The sequence below is a fragment of the Citrus clementina genome, unplaced genomic scaffold (genome assembly GCF_000493195.1).
Source record: "Citrus clementina cultivar Clemenules unplaced genomic scaffold, Citrus_clementina_v1.0 scaffold_9, whole genome shotgun sequence".
In the NCBI taxonomy this organism is placed as follows: Eukaryota; Viridiplantae; Streptophyta; class Magnoliopsida; order Sapindales; family Rutaceae; genus Citrus; species Citrus x clementina.
Window position 1 is genome coordinate 12,013,754 of NW_006261964.1, and position 17,005 is coordinate 12,030,758.

Genomic DNA, 17,005 nt, shown 5'->3' on the forward strand with positions numbered 1-17,005 from the left:
GATTTTTTTTTTTTACCCTCTCTAGTAAGTTAATGAAAGATCTCACCGTATGATGTGTGCTAATGACTATTTAAACTATTGGGGGTGGAGTAACAAATATCAATTTATTTAAGTGTAAAATTAAATTTATTCTTTTTATTTAAGGACAAAAGCTCAACCAAAAATACAACTCATTGTTCAAACAAACAAAAATTATTTCACAAATTCAAAAACTAACACTTTATTATTATTAGTAAATTAACATACGTTTACTACATAATTAAATAATTGATAGTATGTTAAATAAATCTTATGTTACAAAAAAAAAAACATTAACTACATAGAAATATCAAATTAAATTTATTTTCATATTTTGTACATTACATTTACTTGAGATAGTAAAATCTCTTGTGTTGGAATAAAAAAGGTTATGGGGTTTGAACTTTGGTCACATGGGTGAGAGGAAATTGGTTGCCGACTTGCCGTTATGTTAAATTAAAAAAAAACCATATTTATATTTATCATTAATTATGGTTCGTAAATAATATATATAGTTTAAATATATAATAAATTAGTTAATTTGCTAATTAATAAGTAAATTTATTAATTTAAATAGATATTAATAGATGTAAGAATAAGATATTTAATTGGAAATCTAGTTCGATAAAAAAAAAAAAAAGAATATGATGGACTTACATGTCATAATTTTAAAACTTTTGATTCTTCTTATTTTGTATGAACGAGAGGAACTTTTAATGTTAATAACCTAAAATCACATCTCAGCCATTGTACTCCTCCCTTAAATCCAAAGGTGAATTTGAAAAAGACAAAAAATGGAACACCAAACCCTAGGGGTAACATAAATTAAGCCATTTTATTAATTAAATAAGTTTTCAAAAAGTTTTAATTGCAATGAACGTATGAGATAATTCTATGACTTTAACGTAAAAATTCCCCATATTGAATACGCATGCATGTTATCAAAAAATGATCCACAGAGGACAGATAAAATAAAATTTGACAGTAATATCAAAAAGAAGATCTGAGCATGGGATTTGTCAGCAGAATGTTAACAAACAAGAGTTCTGAATTGTAGCAATTTAATTAATTACATATATTTTGGCTTTTTAACTAATGCTAGCTACGATTAGGGTTAGGTATTATGTTAGGTGGACAAACGAATTCTTCCATAATTTTTTTTTTAAAAAAAATAGAGCATTATTCAAATCATATATAAAAAGCTGGAGAGCATTACTTTTTAAATTCAATATGGAATGTAGCAAATAGACAAAGGAGAAATAAAATTCTCTCTTTGTCGAATCTGTTGGAATTTAGTCAGCATGTGGAGATTCTAAGGAGCGGGTCAGTCTCTTTGTTTAATTTATCACATTTTCTGTCGGCGTGGTCTTTCAAAAAAGTCTCTTTGTTTAATTTATTACACTTTCTGTCGGCATGGTCTTTCAAAAAATGAAAAAAGAAAAAAAAAAAAAGAAATCAACATGGCTTACATCATGTTCTTCTTAGTATAACAAACCTGAAAGGCTCGAAAAATTGTAAAATATTATCACACGTTTTGAGGATTCTTTTTTTTCCCTTTTTTTTCTTTGTCCTTGTCATCAATTGTATATCTGTGTTGGATGGTCTTGGGCTTATCTTAACTCTTAAGGGTTAAATGGTCTTAAGCTTATGTTAACTCTAAGGGGTGAGACTTATAAAGTCACAGCCAGCATGCCTTCGCCTTCTCTCAATCCCAAGGGGTGAGGCATATCTTAACCCAAAGGGTGAGGCTTATAAAGTGACAACCAATCTGTCTTATGCTTCTCTCAACCCCAAAGGGTGAGGCATATAAAGTTACAACCAGCCCCTTCCACTCCAGCAATCTCTTCCACAACTGATGTCAGATAACCTCAACAATCTCTCTCCCACGCAATAGGTCTTGAGTTAGAAGCATAGACACTAAAAGCTAACTCAAATAGTGAGGCTTCTTCCCTCACTTATAAACCCCTTCCAAACCCGATGTGGAATAACCCCAACGATTTAGCATTAATATAGGGAAATGTCTTGTATTTAAATAAATAAATTTATCAAGACGGGTCAAGAGTTAACATCACACTAGAAGACAATTAAAAAATCTTGAATGGGATGATATTATTGTGTTTATTTCATAAAAGTATATATTTTAATTGATAATATCAATTTTATGCACAATTTCTTTGACCAATTTGGAGGCTCTAAAAAAAAAACCATTCTTTTTAATATTTTCATTTCTATCTCCTCTTGTTTTCTCTATTTTTCATCTCTTCAAGATCACTTTTTTCTCTCCCATTGCCTTTTCAACTCTCCTCTTGCTTAAAAAGTCCTTTTTTTTCTTTTTCCCAAAAGCTTTTCACCTCAATAATTATTCTATTACAACTACTAAAACTTTTCACCTACTATTTTAGCATGCGTTGAAATAATGTCATATCAACCCAACGGTGGGCTACCTTATTACATATCCCGTTGGTATGAGGGTGTACAAAGTCTAGTTAAGCCTTTAGTCATATACCTCTAGCGAAACCAATGTAGGACCAGCTGAGGTACTGACCAAATTGGCTTTGAAAAAATTTGAAGAGTAATTTTAAATCAATCTGTAATTATATTGAATTTGTGATAGTTTCTCAGCTTAGTATTAAAATTATCAATTGCCTAGACACTTTTTTAAAGAGTTTCAAACTTAACTCTCTTAAAAAATTTTTTTTGAAACTTATTAGTTATTTTGATTATATAAACATGAATTAGCCAAACCTAAATGAAAATACAAGAAATTTAACAAAATAAGAGAATAAGTAAAAAATGTAAAACTAATAGTTTCTCTATTTTTCCTCTTGTTTTCTTCTTCTTCTTTTTCCTCCTCTTCTTCTTCTTAGTTGTATGCATGCAAATGCTGTACACCATTGTATTGACAATGAAACCATCGTATATTGTTTCCAAAGCACAAAACCTTGCTAGGACAACAATAATTAGTAAAAATCTATCAATAAATAATAATATAGTACAATTGTAGTGTCATATATTCTTATCTAAATATTTTGAAATTTTTAATTTAAAAAAAAAAAGATAATAATTCTGGATAGGGATGTGAAATCTCGTCCACTAAATACCTTCACAATCAGTTAAGCTGCATTCATGATCTATATTAAAAGTTGAATGTAACCCAGCTGAAACAAGTTTATGGCTATGTCCTTGCCCCTCCCAAGTTCGAATTTAAATGGAGAGTTAAAAAAAGCTACTTTAAAACCCCTCGGCCAACTCCTCGGCCCATGCAATACAAGATCTTAAAATGTCACAAACATTGTAATTTTAAATTATTATTGCGGTCTTAGAGAAAAAAGAAAATTAAGATACTTTCAGATTTTGTATATCAGTTCGGTTTCGGGGCCAATACGAACCATGGACCTAACCTAATTAGATCTTTGAACTTCTAGGCCCCAAACTCAACCTGATTAGGCTGGGTTCCAATGGACTCCCGAACCCGTAGGTTTGTGCTATACCATATGTGTGATGGTACCACGAAGGGCTTTTGACTTCACTTCCGAAGGATTCAAGAGTGACAATGGACCCCACTTTTATCTCATAAGAGAGGCATTTTTCTAAAAGTACATACCATTCTAAGCATTAAAATTAACTAATTTTTTTTTTATATATATACTAGTAAATTCTAAATTTAATCTCTTTTCTGGTCATTTTCCATGGAACATAATATAAAGTAATAACAATGGGGTCTCATGAGATAAGAAGTGGGGTTCAAATAACTCCGATGCTCATGATTAAATTGTTCAACTCAACGGTTGGCATCCCTCCAAAATCCTCTTAAACTCTTTTTTCAATAATATTCTATTTAATGTCAAAAGTATCTTCTTCTTTTTTCTTCTTTTTTTAAATAAACCTCCTTTCAAACCATCTCTAGAAAAAATAAAAAATGATAACTTCTACAAAATAAAAATAAAAATATGAAAAAAGAAAGAAAAATAAATAAATATTAATATTTTAAGTTTGTGCAAATTAATTTTATAGATGAGACTAAAAAAAAAAAAAGGAAAAATAAAAGAAATAGAGAGAAGCAAATGTGATTCAATTGGTTTTGGGTTGTAAGGAAAGTTGAACGAAGCATTATTAGTTTATTCTCAAACCACAGGAAATGATTCAAACTTGGCATAGATTTCAAGTTTGTTTTAATCACTTGGTTGAAGACGTTTCAAGTATTAAAAGATGTTGTCTTTGAGTTTTGATAACACATGTAAATTTTATTTAATAAATACATACATACATGTGTGTGTATCACTTCCTTAATTGCAATGGCTGTTTCACTCTTCCAATAATTTAATTGCTTTGAAACTGAAAATAACATTTTTTTTTATCAACTTCTAAATCCTTCTTTTGTCAAAATTGTAGAATTTTAGGAAGAATTAACTCTGCTTGTGATGGATAAAATCAATGGCCATTTCATTTTTATTTGATATGCTTTGTACGGTAAATCAATTGAGGATCCATAATAACTTTTTTCTCCTTAGAATTGGAGCATTTAAAAAAAATTAACATGTCTATTTTCTACCAAAAATGGTTGTCCAATCACATAAAATTGGAAATTTTCAATTCTTAATCAATATGATCATACTGAAATATATAGGTTAAGGAGAGAAAAAAATTATGTGGAGTTAATTTTATTTGTATTTATCTTAAATATAATTATAATTGAATTGGAGTTTTAAAATGATTTTAGAGGGGTGCCAATATTCACACTCTAAATTGTTTGATCCTCATTATACTTGAACAAGAGCATGAGTAAATTGATTGTCTTTATTAAATATAAAGTGTAGTGGTGATATTTTAAACGCCCCCCCCTCCCCGGCATTTTATCTTATTAGCCTCCATTTTTGAATTAATATTACTTATTCTATCATTACTGAAAAAATAAATATTTTTTTCCTCTCTTATGCTCTCAATTGATCGAATTTATTATTTTTTTGTAATTGATCCACAATTTGGATTGAATATTAACTTCTAACCGAATCCAAATTAAAATTAAATAGAATCTTATATTATCACATAAAATCAAAACTAATATCATCAATAATAACAAAACCCACCACTTATTTATAAAATTTAACAACACATAATATTAAAACTCATCATATGTCAGTGGAGGTGATGGTTGATGGTAAAGAAAATCAATGATTGTGGTGGTAGTGATGAACCTGTTGTTGATGGAGATAGGTGGTAGGGGCAATAGTTATGCTAGGGAGAAAAACGGGATTCGAGAATAAAATAAAATATATAATAATAATTTTTTAATAAAATAAAATATATAATAATAATTTTTTAATAAAAATAATTCTAAAAAAAAAGAGATAAATTTCATAGTGAGGTCAAATATCAATATTCTATAAACTATGATGAGTGAGTGCAGTCCATCAAAGAAAGCCCAATATGGATTGAATCCAACAAGAACCCACCACACAAAAATATCACTCGCTTCATCGCCTTCCTTGCTCTGTTTCTTTCTCGATGATCTATCATCAGTCTTCAATTCAAAGAATTGACAAAACAACAAAAAGATGTCCATTTCACTTGAACTCCCCCTTTTCAAAACTTCCCACTCGGTGTCTCTGCTTCCTTATAATGCCACGTCGTCCTTTTCTTCTGGAAAAAAAATAAAATGTAAACGTAAATGGAAGCCGCCTTATTATTGTAGTAGTAATAGTAGTAGTAGTAGGATTAGAGTTACGATGAGTGAAAATGATGAAAGTTGCCCACCAAGTGTTTGTGAAAATGAAAATGATTCTAATAATAAATGTGTGCAAGTGATTGCCATTGGCAGTAGAAAGGATGCGCTTCTCGATTTTTGCTTGGATTCACCTCTTAATTCCTCCTCCTCGCTCCAATTTTGGTATTGCAAATTGCATTTCATTTACACTAATTGTTAATTTTTTTTCTTTTTTGCTAATTATTATTATTGCTATTGTTATTTTGTGCAGGAATATTGTCACTGATGGGTCACCGAATGTGCAATTACAACAGAGGTTTCTTGGAAAAAGTATTTTATCCGGTCTAGAGTCTTGAACAAAGGCTCTTTGTTTTTTTTTTTTTTTTTGGTAATATATGTAGAGCTAGTGTGTGATTATATGATGCTATTTCCATTTAATTTTTGCAGATTTAACTCCAAGAATTGTGGAAGCTCCATCGTTCATACAGACATGTTCGAAGGCTATTATCCTTGTTTGTACATTCCTTAACTGATCCACTTGTTGCATTTTGATTATGTACTTTTGTTATAAATAGTTCTGCTTGTTTGATTACGTAAATTGCCTTGCCACCATAAAACATGCAAACTTCATAGGAAACTTGAACCTTTTTGCAAAGGGCAAAGAAATTACAATCTTTCGTTGTCCAATCAAGTCACAGTCTTTAGTTCATTGTCAAATCACAATCTTTGGCTCTGGGGACTCTCAACCTTGCATGTGCTTATGTACTTATTAGAAAGAAGTTATTTTTACGAAATTAAGGCTCAATTAGCCTACTACATCTTCATTTCTTTTGCTAAACTCTTTATGCTTAGAACTGAGTTTTCTATCCACTTTTTTGTCCTTTAGCCTCTTGTATCCTGAAAGAAATAATCTGTGGTCTTAGTAAATGTAATTTTCAAAAAAATCTATTTATAACGACTAGAAGAAAGCCTGATCGGGCATATATTTTTTCAAACTTCAATTACATGTCGCTTTATTTTCTTACGGCTGTTTGCTGTCTGCTTGAAATTTAATGGCAACAATATCTACTCTGCTCTTTTTTTTCCCCCTGTAGTTGGCTAGTGCGGGTTATGGTTCGGATGACGCTGGGGCTATTGATATTCTCAAGACAGCAAAGTCTTTGGATTGTTTTGCCATTGCTATTATTATAAAGCCTTTTAGCTTTGAAGGACAAAGACGCCTTGATGAGGTATTGTTTTCTAGTGAATCATGACGAATACATGCTTTCTTGCCACAAGTAGAGAGAGTAAAAACTCTTATTAGAAAAGATCATCATTTAAATAACCTTTTTTTTAATAGTTTTACTTTGTGTGAAATTTCTAATAGATTAGTTTTAAACTTTTAGTCCTTGATCATTCATCTCCAAGGGGGCAACCCAATTGATTTCGCTTTTGCAGTGGAAGCAAGAGGTCAAGATTTTGAACCCTTTCACACCAACCTTCATGGGAAATTGATTCAGTTGGGGTGGGATGCATTATAAATTAATTTAAAACTAATCAAATACTTAGTTCGTAATTCAAATTTAATTATTTAGTATTTAAATAATATTTTATCTTTCCAGATATTTTGAAGTTATTATCTCTACCTTCATAATTTTCTTGTTACCTGAGTTGCAGGTAAAGGATTTGGCAGCAAAACTTCAAGATCATATAAACTTTTACATTGGTAGGTGTTTTGCTATATTTTCATTTTGAATAGGATAATTTTAAGAGTAGGTAAGATGGCAAGAGACCATATCAAAATGCACATTTCACTGGGTGTAGGGTCTTTTCATGGTCTTTGAATCAGCTGTCCAAAAGAAGATACAACTGAATTTTGATTAGTATCTAAATATCTCCAAAAAAGGAGCATGAAGGAGCTAAAGAATTGGAAGTTGAACCACAGAATAGTGTCATCAATTTTGGCTTTAATTCAGTCTGTACAATGATCCAACCTTGAAGATCTAGTACTTACATTTGTTTAACATGGACTCTAGAAGGCAAGGAATAAGAATTCTTCATATGGGTTGACCTTTCCCTTGGTGCCCTTACACCCCTTCAACTACCAACATGTGCAACACTATCTTGACCTCCAATAAATTCTGGAAAGAGGAAGCATATAAGCTTGGACCTCATTAGATAATTGAGTGCATTGGAAGATCACTTGTAATCTTCCCATCTTGTTACACATTCAGTTCTAAATGCGGGATCTTCTGGCTCAATTTATACATTCCCATTGGTTTGAACATTTACTGTTACATGTTTGGGGCAGTAACTGCCAAACAGAGATTTTGAAATAGAACTTTAGCGCACACGTGCATAATCAAAGAAGTCTTCGCCCAAATGCACTGGTCTTAGAGAAACTCTTATTAAATGATAAAGTCTTAATATAAATCAACTTTCCTAGAGAAAACTTTCATTATGAAAATTTCCTTACATCTCTTTCACTATCATCATCCCAGGTCAAAATTCTACCTCTTTTGGCATCTGAAGTTAAGTTTTTATTAGAGGGAGGTGGCTCTTTGGTACCGAATTTCTTACTTTGTATCTTAGTTCCTTCTAGTGTTAATTCGTAATATTGCTAATCCCTATTTTTTGGTGGGATAGGTTTTGTTTGAATCTTTTATGCTATCGGTTATTGCCGGAGGATTCTCTAGTACAGTAAATAGAGTTCATGGGTTATAGAATGTTAGCTATATCTAAGCTGAGCTTCAAATCGCTTTAGGCATGACAGACTTTTCATACAAAGTGATTAATCATCTCTCAGCAACGTTATAAATCATCATTTTCCTCTTTTTTTTCCTTGTGTACCCTCAAGATTAAATGTATATGACCCTTTTTTGTTTCTTTTAACTTTTGGTACTAATGGACTTAATAAGGCTGAACCAGAGTATTATGGTTTCTCTTTGTCATATACAGATATTGATACCGACAGACTACTTGAAAAGGACTCAGTTACACTAGACGAGGCTTTAAAAACTGCAAATAATGCTGTTTTCTTGGCTGTAAATGCCATCTCTACTCTATTATCTGTGAGTAAACCTTCTCCGTGATTTAATTGGCTTAAACATGTCATGCAATCCGCGCTATCAATTGTTAATATTTGGGTATTTACAGGACATGCATAGAAAACTTATTGACATAGTACATAGCAATGTGAAAGAACTCAAAGTTTCAGAAATTTTTAAAGTAAGTTTCCATTAACTCTCATTTTAGTGTAGATTAATATTGATTATCAATGCCTCTAAGGCTGCACTTTCATATTCACTTTTCTTCCAGTCCGTTCTTCATAATTTCCCTTATCAATTATTTTATTTGTTTCCTGTTGCATTCTGTTAGAAAAATACTCTGATTCAATTGATAGCACAAGACAAAAGTTGAATATTTCTATTTTCCCATTTATATGCTTGTTCTTTAAAGGCTAATGCAACAGTGTACAGATTTTGGGAAACTACAAAGAAGCAAAAATTGGATTTGGAGCTGGTTCCAACATTAAAACTTCAATTTTGCAAGCTATATACGACTGTCCTTTCATTGGTGCTGGTGTAAAGGTATTGATCAAAGTGAACATGGTTACAGTTCTTATATTGGTCTCATTTAGGCTGATTAAAAATTCCGTTGTTTTCTTTAGTAAGGGTTTAAAGATATGATGAACTTGAATCAGACTGCACAATTTACAAAGTTTTTGGGTGTCCCTTTTGTGTATATTTGTATGTGTTTGTCATTAGGTATCGCTTCTGTCCTGGAAGCGTTTTGAATTCTTTATATTGTTTTCACTTCTGTTACAAACCTTATCATGGTACAACTGTCCTCACTTTCTGTTGATCCAAATAAACTCTCCCTGTTTTGCAGTGTGCTTTTACAACTGTTCTAATGATTACTAGTTATTCTGTTTTTCTTTTTTACACAGGAACTGAATGGCATGGTCATATGTGTTGTTGCTACGTCAAATATTATTGGCAATAATGATTTGCAAAGCTTTTTGCATACTTTCCGTCAAATTACAGAATACACCGGGGAAACTATCGTATCTTTTGTTCATGAACCTAATTTGGAGCCTGACCTGCTTGTGACGACAGTTGTTACTTTAGGGTAAGTATCCATTCATTAATAATAGTAATGACAACTATGAGTTCTTGAATGTAAATTGGTTACTCATCTGTGAAGTTGGTATTTATCAACTGAAGGAGCTGGTTCCTTCCAAGTTTAATTTTGAGTGTTGTTCTTGTGCCAAATAATTTGAACCTTGAATTTAGTTTCATTATAAACATTAGAGAATCATGACTTACAAATAACAGACATTCCTTTGAAGCCATGCTCGGCAATAGTGATTTTTATGTAAATTATCAATATTGTTTTATGTCTTCAGTGATTAGTTGTTCTGTAGTCGTTTGCATTGTTGTTTTTTGCTATTCTTGTTGTGTCATGTTTCACTTTCTTCAAAATGCATGTGAATATATAGCTTTCCATTTTCAATTCCTGCATAAAAATAGCAGGAGTTTTGATATTTCTATATTTACAAGCATGTGCTCTTGATAGCCGTAATGTGAGGAGTTATATCTGCTTTCAAGCTACCTGCTGAACTTTAATTTTTATGATGTCACTTGCTGCAACAACTTTTTCCTTGTGCTAAATAACTATTGTAGCGCCTAGTTAGCGTCAGTAGTTTCAACTTGGGTCCATGCCCTATAGTAAGCAATTGCCCGAGCTGCAATCCTACTGCCTCTTTGAGGTCTTCGTGGATGCTTATCCTTATCCAGGTAATTTACCAGTGTTTATGGGATGGAAAGATTTTTACCTACTCAGGACAGTTGAGTAGGTAAAATCATGAATACTTAGGTAGCCAGAAATAATAAAATGAGGAAGAAAGAAATAATGAATAAAACAAAAAGTAGTCGGAGCTAGTTCTTCAGTGCTGGTTCATAAATTATTAGTTTTTTAGTTTTTTTTTTCCCCTCTTAAAGTCTAATTTAAATTTCATCCAATTACCAGATTGGTTGAACAGGCCTCTCGGAAAAGCAGCATTTTCTCTAGATTGGCTCATCATTTTCCCTTTGTTTTTAATCTACTGAGAAGAAATCATCAACAGTCAAATGATACTCAAGGAAACAGTGAATTTGATAATGCATGCGTTTCTGAAGTTATTGGTCCACCAGGCACCAGTGAAATAGAAAATAAAATCTCTGATGAGAGTGTTTCCGAAGGATTTTACAATTACTCTAATGATGCTCCGACACTATTGACCAATTACAACAACGATGCTTCGAGGTTATTTTGTTTTCTTAAATTATCTCATTTTTAATTAATTCACCTCAAAGTAGTTAATGTATATGTTATGTGACCTTTTAAGCTTCCTATCATGGTCATAGTGGGTCAGGACAAAGTGAGGCTGAATTTTATGAATCGAGGACTGAACCACCCAACTTATACGATCAAATTGCAGAAGGTAGTGCTATAAAACTGCTTACCATCATTAGATTTGATTTACTAATTTTCAGCTTGATGAGTCATATTATGTTAACTTTGGGATCCTGGACATTGATAAAACTTACTGATTTTTTTTTCCCCAATTTTGACACACCACAATTACAATTCCTTATTAGGAACTCCTTTCCAAAGGGAGCTACTCAATAGTTGGAACTTGGGACCTGGGTATCAGATTGCACAACAGTGGGCCAAAGAAAGATCAGCTGACTCTCGGGCTAGTACAATGATTGACAACCTCGGCATCTTCTGCCTTCCTATTGGTGTCAGAGCATCAGAGGAGTTGGATATTTTTTGTTCACAACAACAAGAGCCCAAGACTGAGAATGATGTCAAAGAACCACCTACTGGTGCAAGTTTTGATGTAATGAGGGATTTTTATAGCACTGCGGCTACTCTATTGAAGGGAAAAACTGCTGATGTTCGTAAGAAGCAAGGAGTGCTATCCACACGTGCAGCATCTATGCTGGTAATTTGCATTTAACAAAATGTACAATAGGGATGTTTTGATACAAATATTTTTGGATGCACAATAGAAAAGTTTTGACACAAAAATATTTTCTGATGCACAATAGGAAAGTTTGGATGCATGCTAATATTCTTACAGATCTATTGTTTCCTTAATTCAAGTTTTGTAGTTTGTTCTATCATCTATGAATCATTCTTCTGGGAGAAAAATTTAATTGGTCCTACTTAATTATATAATAATGAATTTATTTGCTTTAAACCAAGAGGTTGGATTAAGAGGTTAAAGTTTGGATTCAACAGAAGGAAAGGGTATCAGAACCCCTTAGAGCAACCTACCCAGGTTGTTTATATTCCACAAGTTTCCTAGTTGCCAAGATTGAGGGTCCTGCAGTAGTACCTAGTTTAGACTTTTACTCTTGTGTTTTTGGAATCATACATATGTTTAAAGGCACATTTTGAAGTTCCTCGCTAGCCCATTCCTAAATTTTTCTCTCTGCTGCACTTAGTGCATTGATATAGGTAATGCAAAAATATTGTATTTTTAACAACTGAAGATTTTCTTGAGCATTGTTATTTTAATCTTAATGGTGTACTATGCATGTGCCATGAGGTGAATAGAGGATTTGAATTTTATGTTCTTTGTTCACTGTTTTATGAACTCGAATGATAGCTCACGCATGGCCTAGATTAATAGTTGGTTCCAACCTCCTGATTTAACAGTTCAACTTTTGAAACTAAAACTTTATATTCTGTTATGTAGTTTTAGTACTTGGATTTTTGCTTGGGATGAAGAATTTTTCCATTTCATAGCATCTTAAGACAGGAGTTATAGTATTTTTCATGTACCTTTCTAATATTAAGTATCATTATATAGTGGTATGTGCTGTCTTTTGTTTGCTATCTTGGAGCTTTCAGGTTTTTTTTTTGTGTTTAGTTCATGTGTACTTTATTCTGATTGTGCAGTTCCCATGCAGGAAGCTGAACGAGATTCACCGAAAAAATGGACTCCTGTGGTGGAGATACAATACAGAGGAGGAATCTATAGGGGACGATGTCAAGGGGGTCTTCCTGAAGGAAAGGTATTTGAACTCCTTTTCTGAAGCAAACTTGTTTTGTCTTTAATACTTTAGGGGAAAAAGTTTTTTTAAAAAAAGGAATTTAATGTCATTTTTTGCACAATTTACACAGGGTCGTTTGATCCTTGAGGATGGAAGTATATATGAAGGAATGTGGCGTTATGGCAAGAGATCAGGTCTGGGTATATTTTACTTCAGTAATGGAGATGTGTTCCAGGGATCATGGAGAGATGATATGATGCATGGCAAGGTCTGATTATTTATTTATTTTTTTGATGAGAAACTATGAGTATTTGTATTAATAAGTAATGGACAAAGTACACTTTAGTAGTGGACCAGGTATCCACTTAAAATCAATCAAAGCTTATGAAAATGGGGATCAATCCCCAAAAGTCTGATTTAACTCAAAAGAGACTGCTTATCCCCATAAAAAAATGAGCGGAATACACTCTAAATCCTTAAACTCCCTCCAATTCCAATGAATGAAGAAAAGATGAAGTGTCCTGGAAATCCTTTAGTCACCGACACCCAAAGAGTATCCAAAAGGTGAACTCTTTACCACAAGCTATCATAACTGCCCCCTCATGACTCTCAAAAAATTCTACTGTTTCTTTCATTCCAAATCACCCAAAAGATAGCTGAAACTGCACTTCTCTAAAGAGTCTTAAATTTCCTCCTTTCCCAAGAGCATCAATGCTCTCCATTAACAAAGCTTCACAAGAGCACGGAACAGCCCAAGATAAATTTGCTTCTTTGCATAGTTTTCCCCACAATCTAAAAGCAATCTCACAATGAAGAAACAAATGATTAGTATTCTCTTCTTCTACACATCACAGGCCATGAAGGCGAGAGGCATATAGATGGATACTTTTTTTTAATCACTTCACTAGTGTTAATTTTTCTTTGAGCTAAAGCCCAAACAAAGAACTGAATTTTGGGTGGGGATTCTAGTTTTTTATATCAATCTGAATGCTTAAATGTTTTAATTTGAGAAAGAAAAGCAAGTAGATACTGCTCACTTGAGGGGATCTGATGGGTAAGTTCATTTTTGTCACCCTCGGCTTATTGACAATACTTTACATATACATGCCAGCAGGGTTTTAATTACTGATTTGCAGTTTCAGTTGTCTTTTCTCTCTGCCTATTGGCTTTTATCTTTTGAACTTTTGGGAACTCTCTACTTTGAACGTATTCTTTTCGAGGAAGCAAATGATACGTGAAGTTAAATTGATTAGTTGCTTCTCAATTATGATGAAAGGAATCAATTCACACATTATGTTTAAGGCAGAAAAGATGTGATACGATGTAGTAACTTAAGGATTTCAAAATTTTGTAGCATAGGAAAAGGGCCATTTGGTAGGAGATTTGGCTCGACTGTAGAAGAAGCTTATTTTTTATGTAAAATATAATAATTATGAAGTATCAGCCTAGAACATTAATAATTAACAGGATCTGTGAGGAGTAACCTGAGTTTGAGTTGTAATGGGTGGTAAAACATTGAAGTAAAAGGGCATCAGGAGAAACCTAGGAAAAGAATCTCTCTAAGATTACAAAAATGATCTAATATTTTTACAGAACAACACTCAGATCATTTTGAAGAATGTTAACATACTTATAGATTGGACATGTCTTCTTATGACCAACTTATTGCTAGGATTCCTACAGCCAAAAGATTGAGAAATCTTACATAACAAAGTTTAACCTAAATCAATTTAAAGACCAAATAAAATGTCTAATAACTGAAAGTAACCCTCACTACGTAACTAAATTTTCTCTCTTGTAGAAGTTGTAGAACTAAATTTTCGCTCTGTTGATAAAAATTTCCATAACTAGTAAATGATTCTCTGAATTAAATGTTGATTTAGTCCAGTATTAATGAGGCTGATCAAGTGTTACAGAAATCCTATTAATATAGGGTAAAATTCCAAAATAATAAAAATTACAAACAAAATCCTTTCCATGTGATAAAAGACTTTTTCATGAACAAATTTATTTTACATCATCAATTACTGTTTAGAATTTTCACTATTCCCAGGAAATTTGTCTGAGCTGTTGATTCAAATAGATACTTGAACGTATTTCCGCTGAGACGCTCCTAATTATCTGCTTATGTTATTTATCCTGTTCAGCATGGATGTTGCCTTTTCTACTCTACTCAGTACAGCTTTTGCTTATAACTAAAAAACATCTGGTATTTGGATCTTAGCAAGTTTTTGCCTCTGTATCTTTCTTTTGCTTTTTATTAATTGGAACTAAAATCTAGATCGACAATCAAGTAAATGCATTGAATCATTGCTTATCTTCAACTTCTGAAATCCAATTCACATCCTCTTTCTATGGGTGACGAAAATATTGTTCTTTTACTTGGTGGTAGGAAAAATCATATGTAATAGATACCTGAGAATATCCTTCTGGATTATTCTGAAAATGGTTTGATTTTCTGATCATGTAGGGTTGGTTTTATTTCCACACTGGGGATCGATGGTTTGCAAACTTTTGGAAGGGAAAGGCCAATGGTGAGGGCCGCTTCTATTCGAAGTTTGGTGACATCTTTTTTGGTCGTTTCCGAGATGGATGGCGGCATGGCGACTTCCTTTGCATTGATGTTGGTGGAAAAAGGTTTGTCTTATTTTTTTCATATAACATTTTGGTAATATTATATGAAACTCAATCAATTTATTACATGTGGCTATTGAGTTTGCTCCATTTTATCTTGATACAGCTTCCCTTTACCGGAAAAACAGGCATAAAATTAGGACTGTGATTATCAGCTTCAATAGTGTATGAAGATAGCATCATTGCTAAAACAAGTATTTATGCTTCACTTACATGTTTGTGGTTAGGATTTCGGAGTCTTTGCAAAGATGTTTATATGATTCTTCCTTCTGTGGGATGGGGATGCAGGTGCTAAATGAGAAGAAAAATCATTAATAGATTAGACTTCTACACCTAATATCAATGCTTTGTCTTAAAGTTTTCGATTTTTTGTGTTACTGTGTTATTGATATCACAATATTACTGCTACTTTTGGCCAAGTTTCACCTGTTCATACATGGTGGATCTTAACCTTTAAAAAATAGATTTTTTTGGTTGGATATTCAAACATGCTTCTTTTGCTTCATTTGTGTGTGCTAATATTATTTGCTATGAGAAATGGAAAGTGAAAAGGAATAACTTTTGTTTGAAAGGTCGGACCTTTTTCTTTGGGGCCCCTCTTGTTCTTTGGTCATTTATGTTCTCAAATCCTTTTTCTTTATCATAAACCAATCCCAGCCTTACTGTAATGTCATATTCCCTAAATAGCTTCTGGAGATATCTAATTGTTCAGATTAACTACCCTAATTCCCTGTTGTAACAGATACACTCGAATTATCATATTTGCAGGTGCATTGAGATTTGGGATGAGGGTGTTCTTGTAAGCCGTAAGCAGTTGAACTCAGATAGCGGTACCGAATAACTATTGTCCAGTGTTTGCATGTCTCTTTTCTTTCACTCTTAAAAATTAGTAGGTTGTCAGCAAACAATAGCAATTAGCAAGAGAATTTTCGGCGAGTGTCAAGAAAAATTGCTGACGGTCATATAAGAGTCGCATTTTCATTTTATTTTTTTCAAATTTTCACATGGATTTTGAATTGTATAGCTCCATATGTATGTTGCCTGATTTTTTTTTCCTTTTTTCAATATTCATTTACTCAAAAAGCTATCTGTATTTGGGGAATTCTGCATAATGAATTCTTATGTATGATGTCGGATTTGTTTCCAAAGGCTTGTTAGGTATTAGCATCAGCTCTTAAAAGAGTTTATTAGAAAGCAATTATATGATCTACAATATATCAAATAATATGCAACCATTCAATGTTTGCAGGCCTTATTCGAATATTTTAAGAGAATTCAAAATTCTTGTATAGGAAAACATATAATCACTTAAATAAAGCCGAAAGACTGAAAAAAAAAACAAATTGAAGAACAAAATATTACCTCACAACCAGTGAATAACCAATTTAAGCCTTTTATCCTAAAAGGATTTGACCAAAGGAACAATTCAAGTTAAGAAATAATTGAAAAATTAAAAAGATAAATCTATTTCGTGATGCCCGATGCACATTATGCAATGTGCATTCACCATATATGTAGGAGCAGGACTGTTGTGCTAAAATGAGCTGATCTTAGCACCGGATTCTTTTCCATGTACCAAATCTAGAGATGACCAAAAAGTCAGGCGGCATGGTTGGTACGA

At 32.5% G+C, this 17,005-nt stretch overlaps 1 protein-coding gene across 3 annotated transcripts; it reads left to right on the forward strand.

Moving 5' to 3' along the window:
- Nucleotides 1-5,437: 5,437 nt before the first annotated feature.
- Nucleotides 5,438-16,497, forward strand: LOC18032644 (protein ACCUMULATION AND REPLICATION OF CHLOROPLASTS 3). 3 transcript variants are annotated; one of them, XM_006420642.2, is made up of 16 exons: nucleotides 5,438-5,905; nucleotides 5,994-6,052; nucleotides 6,170-6,234; nucleotides 6,817-6,951; nucleotides 7,379-7,427; nucleotides 8,660-8,772; nucleotides 8,858-8,929; nucleotides 9,181-9,291; nucleotides 9,651-9,832; nucleotides 10,733-11,008; nucleotides 11,110-11,186; nucleotides 11,344-11,693; nucleotides 12,667-12,771; nucleotides 12,881-13,018; nucleotides 15,221-15,387; nucleotides 16,153-16,497. In XM_006420642.2, the coding sequence occupies exons 1-16, from the start codon at nucleotides 5,574-5,576 to the stop codon at nucleotides 16,223-16,225; spliced, it is 2,304 nt and encodes a 767-aa protein (XP_006420705.2). In that variant the 5' UTR covers nucleotides 5,438-5,573; the 3' UTR covers nucleotides 16,226-16,497. The 3 variants fall into 3 exon arrangements, with proteins under 3 accessions (XP_006420705.2, XP_024038862.1, XP_024038865.1); XM_024183094.1 differs by lacking the exon at nucleotides 16,153-16,497 and adding an exon at nucleotides 15,491-15,677; XM_024183097.1 differs by lacking the exons at nucleotides 15,221-15,387; nucleotides 16,153-16,497 and having other exon boundaries at nucleotides 12,656-12,771; nucleotides 12,881-12,973.
- The last annotated feature ends 508 nt before the right edge of the window (nucleotides 16,498-17,005 follow it).

What these genes read in the sequence shown, in the direction of transcription:
- LOC18032644 (XM_006420642.2), top strand. Translation starts at nt 5,574, where the DNA reads ATGTCCATTTCACTTGAACTCCCCCTTTTCAAAACTTCCCACTCGGTG. An exon ending in AAGTTTCAGAAATTTTTAAA is followed by an intron (nt 8,930 to 9,180) that starts GTAAGTTTCCAT and finishes AACAGTGTACAG; the next exon opens with ATTTTGGGAAACTACAAAGA. An exon ending in TCATTGGTGCTGGTGTAAAG is followed by an intron (nt 9,292 to 9,650) that starts GTATTGATCAAA and finishes TTTTTTACACAG; the next exon opens with GAACTGAATGGCATGGTCAT.